This window comes from Ischnura elegans, chromosome 3 (assembly GCF_921293095.1).
Source record: "Ischnura elegans chromosome 3, ioIscEleg1.1, whole genome shotgun sequence".
NCBI lineage: Eukaryota > Metazoa > Arthropoda > Insecta > Odonata > Coenagrionidae > Ischnura > Ischnura elegans.
Window position 1 is genome coordinate 59,368,577 of NC_060248.1, and position 20,061 is coordinate 59,388,637.

General features: G+C 37.7%; 1 protein-coding gene across 2 annotated transcripts in view; it reads right to left on the reverse strand.

Annotated features, from left to right (window-relative positions):
• Positions 1 to 20,061, reverse strand: part of LOC124155870 — a 68,766-nt gene that overhangs the window by 27,933 nt on the left and 20,772 nt on the right. Inside the window, exons 1-5 of one of the 2 annotated variants that reach the window (XM_046530028.1) lie at positions 15,024 to 15,265; positions 9,591 to 9,881; positions 4,976 to 5,162; positions 3,690 to 3,812; positions 2,336 to 2,535 (exon numbers count right to left, since the gene is read on the reverse strand). In XM_046530028.1, the coding sequence (XP_046385984.1) occupies positions 2,336 to 2,535; positions 3,690 to 3,812; positions 4,976 to 5,162; positions 9,591 to 9,881 (801 nt within the window). In that variant the 5' untranslated portion in view covers positions 15,024 to 15,265. Of the gene's footprint in view, positions 1 to 2,335; positions 2,536 to 3,689; positions 3,813 to 4,975; positions 5,163 to 9,590; positions 9,882 to 15,023; positions 15,266 to 20,061 lie in introns of those variants that run through there. The other variant, XM_046530027.1, reaches the window with a different exon arrangement.

Here is a 20,061-nt window from a genome sequence, read left to right on the forward strand (position 1 = left end):
GGAGCTTATAATAGACAGGCTCACAGATATGTAATAAAATTTTAAACTAAAACAAAGTTATTACTGAGGCGGAGGAGGATTTTGGACTCGAAGACGGAAGCTGGAACGTGCCCGGAACTGTCGTCCACCGAAAATGAGTCGACACGGCATAAATCCGAAAAACAACAAATAATTAAAACAAAGTTAGTTTTTAGCCTGTTTTTCTTAACAATCAACACTGAAATGCACAATGTATCGTAATGTCTGCAAGCTATATTCCTAATGAGATTACGCTGAAAATCATAAGTGCCTAAAAGATATACTTCATCTACAAAATACCCCGCAAGCCGCCAAAAAGGCGTGTGGCAGGGGGTGTTAGGACACCAGCCATTTACAAATAAAAATGAAGTGCTTTAAGGAAATTATGAAAATTACGGAATTTAAGAAAATTAGAATTTATTGAAATCCTTTATGGTTCGGGGGAAAAACGAATTCGCATATCTATCCGTTCGGCAAAACATCTCTCTTAATTTATCGCTTCTGTCAGACCTGGATATATAGTTCGGCTCTAATATTATGTTCTCCGTGTCGTTCTTAAAGATATCCATTCTCAACTGTTCAAGCAATCTAGTTAAGTCACTGTAAGTCAGATCGCAAACCAGAAGTGCCCAAAAATCCAAATTGAATTCACGGAAAGGCAGTTGGCGATGGTCTGAAATGACCGAGGCAATTAAGGCTCTTAATTCGACTCCATTGCTAACCATTCGTTCCCACAACCTTCTCACCCCTCTCATCGGCCAGCATTCTCTTTCGCACGACTTCAAATGGGCACGTAAGTTAAGTGCTGCTGAGGTCATTGCGCCATCGCGAAATTTATTTTAGGTCGCCTCTTGCGCCATGACGCCCATGTCGAATGTCCGCCCACTGCTAAGCTCGCGGACAGGCCCCAGTGACCTTGGTGCGCACGTACAATGTGACCCGTGGAGAGAGAGAGAACACACTCCATCCAAGTGGGGTGACTCAGACCCAGACTCCCAAGGAAATGGGTTTATCCCAGGAACCGTGTTCCAGGAAACGAAAAAATTTCGAAGATGACGGAGCACGTAGAATATGGCCCACCCAAGATTTAATCAAGAAATGGAGGTGTGAACGCTAATCTCGTGCAGGGATACAAAGCTCGCAGGTGGTGACAGAAACAGCCCAGCAAGGGAGAAGGTTTTAGGCAGATAGACAGAGTTCAGAGTTCATTGTTATAATTATTATCTGACGATTCTGTTTCTCGTCCAATTTTTCCCTAGAATCAGAAAGACAGACAGAATCCCCGTCCAATTTTTCCCTGGAATCAGATAATCTGGCAGACAGAAAGATCGGCAGAGTCATACAAGGGAGCATTACTGTCAGGTGGTGACAGAAGCAGGCCTGCAGGGGAGAGGGGCAGTGGAGCAGCGAGGGGGGAGGGGGGTTAGGGGATAAAACCCCCCAAGAGCTCAGAGAAATTTTTAATTTTAATCCATTTCACTTAATTGGATTGACATTACTAATAGAATAGTGTAAGGATTATATGATATTCCTCAGAAAGCCGTAAAACTCACCATTTTGAACCATTTATCTTCAAATTCCGCAAATTATTAATCTCGCACATATCGCTTATCCTGGTGGGTATTCCATACCTCCACACACCCCGATATTGGTTGCACCTAGACCCCCCCATCCAGCCTTAATTCCTAGCTGCGCCCCTGTAGAGGGGTTTTAGCAGTTAAAAAGTTTGATATTATTCATCTGACGATTCTGCCACTGGCCCGTTTTGTCGCTGGAATCCTAGTAGGCAGACAGTTTTGATGTTTTCCAAAGGGACGATATTTACAATGCAGAAACAACGACCGATTTTGTAGCGATCATTGCAACATAGATAGAGATCGTTGAAAAATCGCCATAAAATAAATATAAATGAAAATGTTTTTGCATATATTTTTACGACGTTTGAAGGTTTTCTAGCCAACCGCAGGTATTATGCGATCTCTTAATTTTACACTTCCTCAATCGTATCAAAATTACGTAGCCACAGCGTGAATCCGTCAGTCTCATCTGATATGTCAAGTTGAAATCCTCAGCCATGCTCTTATTTCGGTAAAGGCCAAATTAACAAATGGCTCATACTAAACAGATATTGAATAACCAGCTCAAAGTTTTTATGGACTCCGAAATCACCTGGATACCGTCCAAAAGCTACTATTACTTCGAAGTGATAACATAAATGTAGCAAGGACAGTTTAACTCCTGAATTTTTTATCACAAAAAAGATGATCGACACAAATACGACTACGATGTTTCTTTATGCTAGGGTCAGCACATTTACCTTGAACTCTCCGTTGATCATGTACAGCTCCGGGGTGTCGGAAAGTTTGCCAATTATTTTCTTCGGATTTCCCTTCCACTCGATCTCATATTCATTCGAATCTGGATCGCCAATTCGGCTGGCCAACTGGCTTTCCTCCTGCCTATTTGATCTGGCTGCAGAGTTATCTAGTGGTACAATATCTTGTAATATTGCTTCTCCTGGAAATAATGGTGTTAAATACATATGATTTCACAACGTACAAGAAAATTTCTATCTTCAACACTTAATAAAAATTTCGTATTAAAAATTTTCAATAAAAATAATTTTTGGAACAACAATAATCATTTAATTCGTTTATCAAATATCGTTAGGATTGAATAAAAATTGGGATACGGGATTACGAAGAGGAATAATGATTTCATCAGCGCAGAGGAAATTTTACCAATCCCTAACCCTGATTGAAACCTTTATGACTGATTATGAATATGGAATAACGCGGAACAAAATTCCCTGCGGCTAAAATGAATTTTTTTCGATTTCTCAAAGAACAATTGAATATTCCATACATCTGTGCCACTGTATCGTAAGCTCCTAAGTTTTTAAAGCCACTGCCATGTTTGAATTAGATCACATCACATTACGTATTCATTTGATAAGAATGGTGATTTTTTCATACGCAGAGTGAACTGAAAAAAATTAATATGTACGAGAGAAGATTGGAGGCATTCGAGATGTGGGTATGGAGAAGAATAGAGAGGGTGACGGACAAATGGACGGAGAGGAAAAGGAACGACGAAGTGCTGGACATGGTGGGTGAGGAGAGGCAGCTTTTAGATGAGATACGGAGGAGACAGAAGGTATGGATGGAGTTAGTGCTTAGCGGGGAGAGGACGTTGAAAATGGTGTTAGAGGGTAGAATGTTAGGGAAACGAGGGAGGGGAAGGAAAAGAATAGGATTTTTAGATAGATTGAAAGGGATTAGGCCTTACAGTGAATTAAAGACGGCAGTGCTGGAAGGAAAGGAAGGCTTCCAGATCACTTCTTGAACACTCCATGGAAGCCTACCTTAATCGGTAGAATACTATAATAATAATAATAATATATAATTTTATGCATACCAGGATTTCAACACACTACATAAATCGTCTAAAGTACTAAGCTAAAGTTGACGGAATATTTCCATCCAGGGATATTTGTTGGCGTTGTAATTCACAAACGACGCACAAAGTACGTAGAGGATACAGTGAGGAGGGCCCCTACAAAAGTTATAGTTTCTTTTTTTTCAATAAATAAAGAGTATCTTGGGAATGTCGCGTTGAGAAGATCAAGGTTCTGATTACATTTTGAACACTACGACTGAAAGCGTGCTTACCAGAAAGCCCTTCAAAACGGTTTTCCGTCTCCGGTTGCACTTGTGCGGCTGGCGTTGTTGTTGGGTTGATGTAAGTGGGCTCCGATGTGGCTGGCGAAGACGGCTGCGGCTCTGGTGCGTGCTCTGACAAAAAGTGACAAAATAGAGAATTTTTCGCTGAAAGAACACATCAGCATAGGAACAACACGACTTAATCGTATTATTGAATCGTTATAAGCAGGAAAACGATTATATTTTCAAAATCACCGAGTTCAAATAGCACATGGCCGCGAAGAAATGAACGGTGGAAACATTCAATAATGAAAATGAAACGGTCTTTTCCAATATGAAATGAGAAATTTAAGACTCTACCAATGAGCTTAGATAAAAAATAGGATAGTGGTTCGTCTAATCAACTAGTTTGGCAGCACCTCCTTCAGCCACCTGAGCTAATAAGGTTACATCAAAATTTGTCTCATTACCTGAGGGTGATAGCGGAGTGAAAAAAAGCTCCCCAAGTTTGATATTTATTAATGGTTAATGATAAAAAAATACCAAAAAGAAGAACTGTATATATTGAAATAATATTATTATATTTTTCCTTGATTGAATTTTGTAGGCCCTGTAAGAGGTTAAATTTGTTTTCATAAAAAATCGACGGTGGGTTTTTCTCGCGAAATTTGTTCAATTTTGACTATAAATAATATATATTGCTTACGTTAGGTCACAGGAAAAAAATTGGAGCGTCAAGAACAAATTATTTTAAAATATTTCCGACAAAGTTTCAAATTAACCCGAAACCAAAAGTTTCAACCCAAGAATAAAAAAGTTGTCCGAGGTTTTGGCCAGTATTTTTCAATTTCATCCCACTGTGCGTCGGCATGGGGCCAAACAGTGCTTAATTTCTAAACTTTTTGGTAGCGGAACGCTTACCCACACATTTAATCCACACGCGATTTTAAAATGTTATCCAACCCCATCGAAAACTTTCGATTTTTTTAAAACTTGCAATAAAAGTTAAAATGAGGAATCATGTTTCAACAAATATAAAAAACAATGCATATTTAAAACTGCCGGCGCAGCGTCAAATTATATGAAAACGCTGTTCCGGCGCGTCACGGCCGAAATTAAGCACTGGAGCCAAATCTATAATCATGGAAATTTCTCTTCAACTCACTCACCGGGTAAACTTTATCAGTCATTAATCAAATTTTAGTCAAATTTAATTTATATTTTTCTTTTTTTTCTATTTCATATTCTATTTTATTCGAATTTTAATCAATACTTTTAATCAAACTCGTACTGACCTTCTTCGAGGGGACAAATCTGCTTGCCGTTGAAAGCAATCGCTTTGACGTTGGGTGGACCTCCTGCTGCCCTATCGTATTTCACGAAAAATCGCATCGGAATGATTTGGCCGGGCTCCACTTTTCTGTTCTCATTCGTGATGCTGTAGATGTAGCTATCCTCGGTGAAGATTTTGCCAAAGGACGACTGTAAAATAAATAAAAAAAACATTCGGCGTTCAAATAGGTTCTAGTGTGATATGAGTTTTTAGTTTTAGGGAAATGGTAAAAATTTTAAAATTCAGAAATTTTCTTTTATGGATTTAGTTTTAATTAAAAAAAAACCACATACAGCAGTACTGACAATTTATATTTGCCCAATAACCAGTATTGCATGTGATGTACATAGTTTAATAAATGAGGAGATCCTTATTTTTTCCGTTTTATTGATCTGAGTCTTCCTTTTCTCAGTGGTGGATTTAGGGGGCCATTGGGGTCATGAGTACCCTCTACCCCCAATTTATTAATTTTTTAAATTATTTTAATAGTTTTTGCATCCTTATAAAGGAGTGAACATTTTCCAATTAATTATTTACACATTTTCTGTAGCATAAAACATAATTATTTTATAAGTATTTAGAACTTTAGTAAGGCTATTTATTTCCTCTCCATTGCTAAACTTCTTAAATGCCTAAAATTTTTAAATTTCATCTGTTCTTAAGAATAAAAATGAAATTTTAGGCTCCGAAAAGTGTAAACATTTGGCATTTCAAAATTTACACCGGAGAACGCCCCCAGACCCAGGTTATGACCCCTCCCAATTTTGATGCTGAATACGCCCCCGCCTTCTCTAGCTATATGTCGCGAAAAATTGTCGTCTCAACCCTTCAAAAGTAAAGTTGATGACGTCACGAAATCATGTGTAGCACGTCTTTGCGTCTCAGCTTCTCCTCGGCCATTTACCTCGGCCTCTTGTGGGTCCTTACTGTTTGAACTCTTGTTAGCCAATGCACACGGTTTCAACCCTTAGGATGTTAAGGTATGACGTCACTAACTCATGAGCAACCTGCCACTGAGTCTTATCCTCTCCTTGGTTTATTTCCTCGGTCTCGTGTGGTTAGTTGCTGTTTACACTCTTGCTAGCTAATCCTGACGGTCTCAACCCTTACGAATTTAAATTAATGACGTCACAAACTCATGAGTAACTTGCCACTGGGTGCTTTCCATTCATTCGACTCACGCGACGACTAGCGTTGACTCACGGAAATTTCTTATAACTCTCAAATACTTGCACGTAAACGTTTGTTGACTTGTGCCACAACAGTCGGAGACACTCACAAAATGGAACACGAAAACCGCGGCACAAGTCGACTTGTGTCGACGTATGTCGATGAATGGAAAGCACCCACTGAGTCTCACCTATTCCTCAGTCTTTTACCTCGGCCTCGCGCGGTTCGTTGCTTTACTCTCTTGCTAGCCATTCTTATACTAATTGTAAGTGAATATTCCACCTGATCTTTTCGATGATCCAAAACTCAAATGACGTCACGCATGGAGAGTGGTCGGCACCATTTTTAAATTACCATAGAGTGATTATGCATGACGATATTCTTTACTTCTCATGCAAGAATTTCATCATACAATCTTTGCCCCATCTATCTGCTGATTGAATGTTTTTCCTTTCTCTTTTTCTTTATTCTTTTTTAGTTTTTATATAGTTACTTTATTTTGTCTAATTCAAGTTTTGTTAAAATGCTCACTGTATTCTTCTTCTTACTTACGATTACTTGATAATCACTGGCCGCACCAACAAGAAAGTTAGATTTGATATTGAGTGTCAAATTTGTGTATTTTCGATGCAAATCCCTTCCACTTCACACACAGAGTATACTTTTCGGCCACGTACTTTGAAATCAGGGAGCTTTCTCACTTTTCAAGAACTTTTTCAAGAAAGCTTCACGGATGCATTAAAAAAGTATTTAAATAAACAAAATAAATAAAAAAGCATCGCATTAACTTACCCTTCCATCAACCCAAATCTTTTAATGCCTTTCGATTTCGGGAGTGAGCAAGCGACATAAAATCGCAGTTTTTTCGTCCCATTTAAATGTAGAAAGCTTTGTCAAACCATAAGTTAAACCAAGACCTTTGCAATAATTCAGAGGATATTATTACTCTAGGGTAAGCTACACCCTCACATACCAAATCAAACCTAGGGTTTTATCGCTGAGAGAGTAAATGATATGTTCTTGAAAAGTGAGAAAGCTCCCTGATTTCAAAGTACGTGGCCGATAAAGTCTGCTCTAACGTCAGCTTCACACTACACGTGATCAGATCTGAAGTGGATGGGATTTGCATCGAAAATGCACTAAATTGACACTCAATATCAAATATAACTTACTTATTGGTTCGGCCAGTGATGATAAAGTAATCGAAAGTCTAAGAAACGCACCGAATCGGTGAATCAAATTAACGTAGTTGCGATGAGGGGGTAATAGCATTTCGATGAGGAATGAACGATATTTAATGTTCATACCAAAATTTAATAAATATAATAATAAAACACCAAATAGGATAAAAATAAGGTCTCTGGACTCATTGAACAAGAGTTTCATCGATATTTGGAAAAAAATAGGAGAAAGTGACTGACCCAGAAATTATGCTTAGGATGATAGAAGATTCCTCAAGCCAGTAATTCTTGTTTTGGATGCGAAAGGTAGAAGAAAGTGGTATACATTTGGCAGCCTTTGTAGACGTAAAAAACTCATACTTTGTCTCTTTCGGGATGATTAATGCCTCTTCATCAATTTTTTCAAACGATCGAATATTATCTTCCATTTCGCAGCGAAAATTGCTTATTTTTTCAACCAAAAACTGGTTCCTTCACTGACCTCGTAGTAATTATGCTAATGAACTGTAACACATTACGTCACTTGAGATTGCGTGTCACGGGCATTAGCGGTAAAATAATAACGGCATCTTCTCATGAAATTCATTTGTTAAAATCTTGATCAAGATTTGTTAAAATTTAGTGAAAAAGTAAAAAAATGTTAAAATAAAGTTAAAAAATGTTAAAATCATGAAGGTGGATGGTAAAGGACAATTATTATTAAATTAAAAATACATCACAGGATTACATAACCCTTAAAAGATTTCAAAGCAAACTATTATAAAAACCATGAATAAAAATCCATCGGTTTCATTACATTAAAAAAATAATTTCTATTTCTTCTCCAGCGCATAATTTGATTTTGCAGGCATCGGTGGCGGCAGGAATATGTCCTGGCATACCGTACATCGAGGAGGTCGCGGATTCGAGTCCCGTCTGGATAGGTTGCCCCCAAACACGGCATGCATGAGAGTGAGAGAGTCAATTGTAAATTATTCTTGAAACCCTCAAAGTTGAAAGCCCAGATTGTGCTGCTCTCGAGGAATATTGATATAAATATAAATAAATATATATATAAATAAACTATGTAAAAATATTTCATTCAAATCGGTGGTAATCTATGCCTAGTACTCTTTCTCCTGGAATATGAAAAATATAAAGGGATATGGAGCGGACTCTAACGCATATTTTGATGCCTGAGAAAAGTTGGCAAGTGACTCACTTGCAAGCAAGTGTCATGAAACCAGTCGTCGGTTAGTCATTTGCGGAGGCGACAGATAGAATAAGTGACTTGTGCCATTTCGGACTCTGACGTAGGTTGGCAACGAAGCTAAACATGGGTTTATTTGGATTGAGGAGAAAAAACTGTCGCCGTTTTTAAAATTTATAACTGTTGCATTCATAGCTTCAACGAAATAAGCAGCGAAATTTCTAATCCGATGGACGGATAACTAAACGCACTACTGTGTAGACGGAAAAAATTAAGGAATATCAACATTCAGTATCACCAGTCGTATTCCTATGAAAAATCGGCCATTCCTAATCTCAAATCTTGTCACTCAGAGCGTGAGACTAATAGTCCAGCTGTCAAACCTCAATCTCTATGGACTGATTTCCTGCAGAATTATCTCAAAAAGCAGGAGAAAATGCATATTTTGAAATTCAGGTTAATAATGCATGTTCTTCCTTATCTTTTTATATTCTCTGTTTTTGAATGGAAAACATATTTTAATGTACCCTGCATTTTTCGATGACGTAATAAAAACAAGAGAAAACAGCCTTTCATAACTGTAAAGTAACATAAAAACCTATTCAAGCAGTAGCGTGTGACCTAGCAGTGCTCAGCTGATGATAGAATTCGGGAAATACTTTTGAATGAAATGTAAAATTTTGAGAAAACAAACGTCCTATGTAATATGAGTGGATTACTGCGATAAAAATTTTTTTGGAGGAATTTTTCCCAAAATACTAAGCTTTACCCACTTAAAAAAGCTGCTGACTTCGTCAGATATGTTCAATAATTTTACTTAAATAATTAATTCATATTTATTTTTCTAGGAGGCCGAAATATATATTAATAATGTTATTTAGGGAGTTTTAAAGGCAGTAGCGTGAGTAATATTTTAGCTATCTCACTATATCAAATTTTGATTGTTATATTCACATTACCTAATAATATCCTTTTATTTTCATCATTTACCAAATAAAAAGATTCGGAGATGTGGAGAACTGAAGAAAACAACTCACCCCCACCGAGTCCGCTGGCCTGTCGAGTAAAACTTCGAAGACGGCTCCGGTTGCCTCCTCCTCCACAGTGGCGGATATCACTCCATACCATCGACTCCTGTTCCGAGCGATCTTGATGTTGGAGAGGACGTCCGGGCAAGGGGATCTGAGGCGCGGCCGAAAGCCCTCTGACCTCGAGATCTGCCGGTGCGGCCGCTCACGGGTCCCCGTGTTTGTCGCTGAAATCCTTTGAGCCGATCCTGTGGATAGAACCGCCAGCACCAACAGTGGAATGGAACCCCGGAAAAGCATCTGGAAGGGAATGAAATACCAATGAATTAGTTGTGATTAAAGAGCAAAACTAAAGTGTATACCAACATATTTTTTCCAGGATTATATTTCCAAAAAAATGTCTCCCACTTATGCCCAAATGGATTCGTTTTAAATGAATCATTTTCATTTACGGAGGAAAATCATTTAAATTTTTTCTAAAAATTGCATTTTTTTCAAACATCCCTACTCTAAGAATTATGCAATTCTAAAATTTTCCGACTTCTCACTCTCGCGAAAACGCGAATACAAAAAGTTCACCACAACTCGCGTTAAAACATTGGTATACATTTAAAATTTCGTTATTGCATTCATAAAAGTATTTTCTCTTTCACGTTTTCGACCGAGGACCACTGCGAATCAAGGTTCATAGGCGGATACAAAAAAAATTCTTTTAACGCTCTCATAACCTTTAGTTTCACAATTATCCTGAATACTTTGAAGAGAAATCGTCAAGAGAATCCTCGCGAAAAATTTATTGGGGAATATTGAGAGACAATAAAATTTAATATTTATGCCAAAATACATAAGTTATTTTTAAATAAACTGTTTTTATTTACGGAGGAAATTCATTTCTCATAGCATTTATTTTAAACTTACCTTCATCAGGAAAAGTTTAACGTCATCGTGTTAAGTTAAAACTTTTCCGATGTCATTCTTAGACCAATCAAAACTTTTAGTGGGGTTCCCCGGCAGATGTCATGCAAAAATATTTTCCCTTGCACCTTGTGAGTACCCTAACACCCACTAGTTCACAAGTAAATTATTGAGGCTTAATTTTCATTTATTTTTTCGTATATTATCCATATAATGCCTGTATTGAGGTGAACAAATGACGGCGATTTTGGGTGGTGGAAAGTACTAGCCACTCCAATTATAAATAGTCCTCAGGATTTGAACACGGCGTCTCACACGGGAAAATTCGCCCGCTTGCGCAACCGCGAACACAAAGGAGAAGGAAAGAGTTGGCGGGCCTATCCTTCCATTCACAGAGCATCGCGAAAAAGGCATTTCTCCCGGGAGAGTGGGACTTTATTGGCCTATTCATTAGCGGCCGGTTTTTCCCAGGGAACCAAACAGTTCTCCCCGCCTGATGCGATGATTTCACATTGTTTTCGTGTTTGGGATCAGCTTTCCTAACCACTGGTCTCCCAAGTGTACTCCGCCTCTATAAGCCATGGTCATGGCATGGCATAAGTCAATTCCATTTAAAGGAATGCATTTCGGTTGAGAATACCGCATTGCTAAGAGGACGCATCACTTCCTCTAGACATGTCGTATCCTGTCTCTTTTCGCCTCAGACTATTCGTATAAAGCCTATGACATATTGAAATTTTCATGGTACATACATGGAGTAAACCTTTGTCAAAATTTCCCTTTATCCATATAGTTTTCGGCAGCCACGGTGGCGTCGGGGTAATGAATGTCCCCATCCGTGAACCTAAAGGTCGCGGGTTAGAACAACGTGTATTTACAATCCCGGGCATGGATATATCTGATTGTCAAACAAGTGCATTGTAGGAAAGTACTACCTAGTCCCAAATTCAATTGTAATGAAGACGACATTATTATTATCATTATTTCACCATAAAAACCCACTTCCGAAGACTCAATTACTCATACATTTTTTGGGGTGAGCGAGACGAGATACAACAAAAATTTCCCCCCAAACAAAGTTATAAATGAGGGAAAATAAAAAAAAAAATATGGTAATTTTAAGTTCATATGCAGTTCAAATTCAAATTTGTACCGTATGCACCATTTTTGTGAAATGTGGAGTATCAATCACAGCTGCATCTCAAATATTTGCTTGTTCTTAAGATAGATAAGACTCCATCTAAACCCTAGGAAAGCTTGTCGAAAAACTCAATTTCCGATTTTCTATCCATCTATAAAAAATGAAATAAAATATGGGGATTAGTTCGAAAATGGCCACCAAAATCCAATGGTGGCGCTGCGATCGCTCAAAAGAAAGGAGAGCGAGCGATAGCGAGCCAAGAACATAAAAATGTTGCATAAGAGGTCGTACTGAGGTGAATGTTACAAATTTGGAACGCATGTTAGTATTGGAAAAGGTCTACCTTTTATACTGTGAAATTTTCGAGATAATTGCACACGTTTTAAACGAGTAATGTGTCACGAATAAGGACCGGTTGAGTCGGAGTGAAAAATCATCTTAATCTTAGAAAATCACGTGACAAAATCAATCACGGTCAATCAATACGTGTACAAGTTTCCTAATAAAAAATTACTAGTGGACGAAATCAAGAGTAAAGTAAAAGTTTGTACGTTATAATAACCTAATACGGTTGTAAAGAGAATAAAACGGTATACTATTAAACTGAAATCATCTTAAAATCGACTGTTCCAACAATATCTGAGCTATATTCACGAATTTCAACGAGATAATTTTATTAATATTTCTTTAAATCTGCTTGGATGATTAAGTAATCACGTGAGTGCCATACTGTTGACACGTGGCATTTTGCACACAACAAAATATCTTGATTATGATGATGGTACTCTTCACTTGCAACAAAGTTATTAATGAGGAAATTAAAAAATATTGTAAGTTTAAGTCCATATGCAGTTCAAATGCAAATTTATACCCTATGCACCATTATTATGAAATGTAGAGTATTATTTACAGTAGCATTTAAACATTTGATTGTTTTTAGAATTTTTGTGTTTTGTTTGTTTCCAATCGATTTTCTCCAGTAAAATGTTACTGCTATTTTCTGCAGCTAATGAACACATTCGGAAAATGTAATTTATATGCCGATTTCAGGGGTATAGAGTATTTTTAGTATTAAATTACGTGGGAATACCTGCATTAGCAATGGTAGCATACCTACTAGTACATGTAATACTATTACATTTTAAAATTATCTGCTCAAAAATATTTTGATTATAATGAATACATTTACTGTTCAAAGCGGTTCTCGGGAAAAAATTCAATTACAATATTGCAAGACCGACAGTTGATTTCCGAAATACTTAAATGAACTGAGTTTCTACGCTGATATGGCTGAGAACAACGATTGGTTCTTCAGGTTAGCAAGCAAAGAAATTTAAAAAAAGACAAATTTTGAGGCAAATTTAGAACTGTAACAACGAGCAATGAGCGGAATTTTTACTCTGTTTGCGAATAAGGTTGGGCACGATTAGTCGTCAATTCGTGATACATGTTGAAAATGGTTGTTATTTTTGAGATTATTTTTATACACGTATTTTAATCATATTTACATAATTTATTTTGTCTATAAACCCATCTGTTAAGGCCTTAGTGCTGTTTTTGGCGTTATATAAATAAATAAATAAATAAAATAAATAAATGGATAAACAGCATACAAATCTGCGTCAATTCTTTAGCCAAGAAATTATTTCGAAAGACCCATGCCATTTCCCACGAATGATCAGAGAGGCTATGACAATAGCAAATAACAACAATAGCAGAAGATGATAAAAATGAAGAAGGAAAGAATAAATATAGGAGACTACTTAGTGCGGCATTTAAACTCTTCTTGCGAGTGGGGATTGCATACACATGATTCCGAAAGCGATTCTTCAGCCTTATAAAGCGAATAAAAATAATCCCTCTTGTTGGCGCACTTTATTGACCTCATATCCTTTCTTTTTATTCGAAACCAAATAAAAAAAGGATGAATATTTTTGGACCTCCTTTCTGATTGTCGTAAAAGACACACCATTTAGCTTTCACTCCGGTCCATCGCAAACCCTTTCCATCTCCGCTATCTGCATACTCATCTTGTGCTCTTTGGCGAAATGTTTTTTTTTTCGAATACTTTCGTTAAAACTCAACCTTTACAGATATTGAGAAACTAAATCCCATTCAACTGCACAACGTGCTGCTGATAGCACAAAAGGCGAAAACATCTATTTAGCCCCGTCTTGAAATGTTGATTTCAAAGAAAGGTTTTTGGGGTAACATATATATCGGGGTGAAAACGTTTCAGGCTTGACGTGATGGAAATTCGATGTATCCATGATAAAATATCATGTATCATATATACATCCCCTCCAATTCTTAATAAATGGATTCATTTCGAAGGAATTAAGGTATGGCAAGGTATTTAGAGGTGGCGACTGACAACAAAGGTCGTTTGAGCTATAAGGAAAAGATAAGAAAGGAAGGGTGGACAGAAAACCGATTTTGCCACCGTATCCACGTTGCTACACGATACCATGCTGGTCAATTGAGGCTCTTGATGAAAAACTGCGCAATATTTTGTTATCCTGTCATCAATATTCACTCACAAGTTGTTTCACTTCTTCTATCCATTAATAATTCTTGCTCTGCGCATGTTCAAACCTTACCATCTACATGCCAATGCCATTATGCACTACCAATGGGGGAGATACATGAAAAAATACTGACGCTTTCAAACTTGCCACAACTTGATAGGTACATTCTGGAGAAATTATATCAAAGCATTTCATTTTTATATCTGTAAACTACAAGCAATCTTTCCTTCAGTAGTACATCGCGGACTATTGTTCGGAATTTTTGGAAAAATCAGCTGAAACCATTAATATCTCAAAACTACGATAAGAAAACCACATCCAGCTAGGGAATTGAGGATCTATTTACAGATTTCAGGCAAAAGCAGTCGTTAAAAATCTCCACCATTGACAAAAATGAGTATTGTAATCATGGGCAAGCAAGTCAATTTTTACAAGAGACTTTAAAAATTTTCCGGTTTATCAGATTCTAACCACAAAAGCCCATGAGTTACGAGGGAAATATTCCAAAAATACATTTTCGACTAAAACTCACTATCATGCGCATCTATTCGACACAACTTAGCAGTTGTTGTCCATATCTTACAGCAATTATTCTTGTGAAAATTAATTTTTCTTTTACTTTCCTCACCCCTATTAAATACTTATTTTTTTATAAAATCTTTCTCAACAATGAGGAAATAAAATGATCAAAATGAAATAAAATTATGGTAAATATTTCGGATTTTCAACCAGTTATCTTCTTTATCCCGTTAGCAAAGTAAGCAATTGAAACATGTCGGTCTTTAAAGAAGTTACCCAGAAGGAAACCCGATAAATACGGCACAAGACAACTGCGTGCATTCAGATAGATATACTCACTGTACAGCTTCACAGGTAAAAAGAACTGTATCACCAATCGCAGTTCCTTTCTTCAGACGTTTGGGCATCCATGAAATGATTTCGGATCCGCTTCGCCGTCTAAAATCACAACACCCAACAATCCGGTTTTAACGCTGCAATAGTTAAACCGAGACCGCTTTTCCTGCTCGCGACACGACCTTGACGCGGGCAAGGCATTTCGTGGACATTTCGAATTCCGATTTTTTCCATTACGGCCGTCTGAAGTGGCGAGGGAAGCGCCGCACAGTGGTCGGAAATCGAAAAACGCCGGACAAAAGTCCGAAATGGCTTTTTTTGAGGTAGACAATTGAAATTTGGCACAAATACGGGGAAATAGTTGCTAATTTTGAAATAGCAAGTCATTTTTATTAAGTCTCAGCCGTTATGGAGTTACGGAGGCTTAAACATGACGAAATTTCGAAAAACTTGCCATTTATCATTTTTCTTCGAAAATGTAAAATGTTACGCAGATGGTAGAGCAGTGGATGGATTTTCATGAAATTTTTAACATGTTCATCTGTCATTATAGTTTCTTGCCTGTACTTTGCATAAGTTTCAGACATTTTTGTTGATATTTGTGTGCTGTAATGTATCAAAATGGCGGAAGCTTTTTTCAAGCAAAATTTCACTTAAAGCAGTCATTATCTTTTTTATAAGAAATATGTATGTCGAGATACTTCGCAATAATACTAAGAAAACATATTTAAACGTTTGTCTGCAAATGGTTTGGGAAAAAGTTTGCGGCCCTGAGAGAAAATTCGAATTTTCGACCGCGCGTCGCGGTCCGGCTCCACGCGGCGGACCCCGGTAATATCGATTGCGTGTGATGGTTGAAGTTGTTTGCACCTAAATTCCTCAAATTTGCCTTTTTCAAGCAAAAAACACTTTTCTGGATTCCCTAAGGTTCTATATCGAAGATATTTTGAAAGCAGTATTGTTCATTAGGTCATAAAATGGCGGACATTTTGTTAGGCAAAAGTTAACATAAAGTAGTCATTATCTCTGGTTTTAGAAAAATGCATATCATAATTTTTCGTCAGGGTATCATGTAAAAATAATTTTAAAGTATTCTACAAAAATCTGTGGAAAAAGTTTGCGACCCTGAGAAAAAATTCCAATTTTCGATCGCGTTTCGCGGCCCGGCTCGGCTCAGCGCGGCCTCGAAACTCCGACTCCCCACACTGACGAATTTCTGAGGACCTTAATGTCCTGTATTCGCCTTACTCAAGACATCCATGCTGTCAATGATAACCAAATGTCATATATTTATTATCATAGAGGGATACTATATCCAGCGCATGTGTTTGTAGACTGTGATGCCTAACTGTGATGAATATGCTTTTCTTCGGTTACTCCACGGAATTTTCCGAGTAATTATGAACTCCTTCAATTCCTGAGTGCACATGAGGGTGTTTTGTTCCTCATACACTCTTTTGTGGAAGGGTGTGGGGTTGGCTGTTTTCCCTTTCCACTCTCTTTGCATTTTCAAACTGCAAGCCGCCAAATCCCTCCGCCTTCACAGCACCATGCGACTCGGTCCCTGAGGGAGTTTTTATGACACCGCGCACCCTTTAACAGTTATGATGGGTTTTCCCTGGGTGGACCTTCCCTATCTTATAGAAAATGCATGTTGAGCTGTAGTTCTATCTTGGCATTTGTGGTGAAGTGATGTGGTGAAGTGAATTGGGAGAAATCTGTTCTGATAAAATATTTTTTACTCGCGATATTGAGTGTGAGTGATAGGAATCCTTACCGAGTTTTTTTTTCTAAGGTTTACATCAGTGTTTTTTTCCTCAGCAATCCACACCTTATTCGAGGTAAGATATCTGTCCATGTGTTTTTACCTGGTTTTAGTCATTCGTGCTTTTTCGTCCCAGTTTTCTTACGTCCCTTGAACTATTTTTTACAAACTTTCTTCAATACCGATTTTTCGCCCCTACTTTCTGGCGTTATGTAGCCTACCGGTGTTGAACAATTTGTGGAATGGGTAGATTCATTCTATTACATTAATTTTCAGACCTTAGACAAGTTTTTCAGTCCTGATTGGATATGTCTTCCAATTTTATCACACGGCTTGATCTCCATAATACATTGATGGGCATAAAGTTCAAATCACCAACTGAAAAAATGGAATATTTGGTGGATTTTCTTGTGCGAAGATTTGATTTAGGTCAATTTGATGACGCTATTAGAAGTGTTCGTGAATTTGTCAGAATAAGCTTTTTGTTGCCCTACTTGCAAAGGTGGAATAGAAGTTCTCGGAATAAAAATACATTTTTAAAGCGAAATAACGCATGGCTCATGGAGTCGATGAACTTTCCTGACACCGTGCGTCAGTATTTGACTAGCACTTCTGCTGACACTAGTAAGTGCCATCCGGTGAAAACCTTCCTTTTTCATTGAACGACATAACATTTTTCTTCTTGGGTTATTTACTTTTAAATAATTACTTCCTAAGTTCACTGGGAAGGCCGGAAATAGATTTTAGTGTTTCCTCGGAGAGATCAAAAAGACGTAAGGTCCAAAATATTAAAATGTCTTCCTCTGCTGCGGAGCTCGCATTGGCAACCTCTCTGAGTTTAAGGGAGGAAGGAGATATTGCGGCCGCCGAACTAATTTCCGAGGTAACGACAACCACTCCTAGTAGGGCGAGAAGAGTTTTGTCTAAATGGAGAAAAAGGGATAATCCCCAGAGGGAAATGACCCCTGAAGAAGCTGTGTCTCTCGTTATTACAACTGAGCTAACGAAGAGTCAGTACAATACACTGAGACGCTCGGCTCAAAAGTATAGACACAAGCTTTATCCAAGCTACGATAGAGTCCTAAACGCGAAAAGTATGGCATACCCCGAAGGAATCAGGGTAACTGAAAACATGTGCGAAGTGAGTCTTCAAACTCTCTTAAATCACACAGCTTCGCGAATTCTGTCATACGTTTCAACTGCTGAAACCTCATACGATGAAGTAGATTGCACACTAGTGTTCAAAAATATGGATTTTTTATGAGCTCCCTGGTGCCACTTAGGTTACTAAATGACAATACAGGAATGAGATTTACGTGTCTATTTTATCTGTAATTTATCTAATTGGAATCATTACGGGAATTTTTAGTACTTTTAATATTCCAGGTGAGATATTATGGGCGAATCCTCGGCCATCTTCTACGAGATTTTGCCGACCTATTCGCCTTCAGTGGCTAAAAGAGACTAGAGAAGTTGCGAAACCAGAGAGAGATTACATAAAAGAACAGATTGATGGATTGGATAAATTGAATTTTAGGGATTATTCAGTAGCATTCAATTTGCTACTAACAATGATAAACGGAAAAGTAAGGCCAATTCCAATCTCAAATGCAGTAAATTACTATATGGCTTAAATTATTAACCTTAAAAAATATTTCTTAGGTTTGCAATGCATTGACTGACTGTGCAAGCATGAGATGTTACATCTGCGGAGCAAAAACTTCCGAAACGAATGACATCAATGCGATGAAACGGCGACCGATTAAGGTCCTCAGAAATTCGTCAGTGCGGGGAGTCGGAGTTTCGAGGCCGCGCTGAGCCGAGCCGGGCCGCGAAACGCGATCGAAAATTGGAATTTTTTCTCAGGGTCGCAAACTTTTTCCACAGATTTTTGTAGAATACTTTAAAATTATTTTTACATGATACCCTGACGAAAAATTATGATATGCATTTTTCTAAAACCAGAGATAATGACTACTTTATGTTAACTTTTGCCTAACAAAATGTCCGCCATTTTATGACCTAATGAACAATACTGCTTTCAAAATATCTTCGATATAGAACCTTAGGGAATCCAGAAAAGTGTTTTTTGCTTGAAAAAGGCAAATTTGAGGAATTTAGGTGCAAACAACTTCAACCATCACACGCAATCGATATTACCGGGGTCCGCCGCGTGGAGCCGGACCGCGACGCGCGGTCGAAAATTCGAATTTTCTCTCAGGGCCGCAAACTTTTTCCCAAACCATTTGCAGACAAACGTTTAAATATGTTTTCTTAGTATTATTGCGAAGTATCTCGACATACATATTTCTTATAAAAAAGATAATGACTGCTTTAAGTGAAATTTTGCTTGAAAAAAGCTTCCGCCATTTTGATACATTACAGCACACAAATATCAACAAAAATGTCTGAAACTTATGCAAAGTACAGGCAAGAAACTATAATGACAGATGAACATGTTAAAAATTTCATGAAAATCCATCCACTGCTCTACCATCTGCGTAACATTTTACATTTTCGAAGAAAAATGATAAATGGCAAGTTTTTCGAAATTTCGTCATGTTTAAGCCTCCGTAACTCCATAACGGCTGAGACTTAATAAAAATGACTTGCTATTTCAAAATTAGCAACTATTTCCCCGTATTTGTGCCAAATTTCAATTGTCTACCTCAAAAAAAGCCATATCGGACTTTTGTCCGGCGTTTTTCGATTTCCGACCACTGTGCGCCGGCCAGAAAGATGACCATTCATCGTGGGTATCTGAGGTACCCAGGTAGGCTCTCAAGACGCCTATGTCTTATCAAAGCGACTGGAAAGATTTGCAAGGTCACGTATGGAGCAGCACCTCCGAGCAGGATGCGGGGTCTCACCTGCTCCAAACAGGATGAAGTGGTTGAGACTCGGCGCCTTTGAACAGGATGCAAGCGACTCGGAAATTGTCACGGGAAGGAAATTAAAACTTCACTTGCAAGTTCCTTTTCTCGCCAAGTACTCCATGTAATTCCTTTGCGCAGGTCTTCGAGCATATACGTTAACATGCACGCACATTCATACGCTTTATCAGATAGTTCTACGTCCTAAATTTAGTATTACATTGTAAATATTTCTAACTTAATTATTTTATAGATGATTGAGATATTAATTTTTTATACATGATAAATATTTATATTGTTACTATGCAAAGGATTTACTTCGCCAAAAATAAACATTCATTCTGGCTTTGACCACAATACTGTGGCCGTCGCGGTAAGATTTGTATTTCAAGTTGAGTTATGG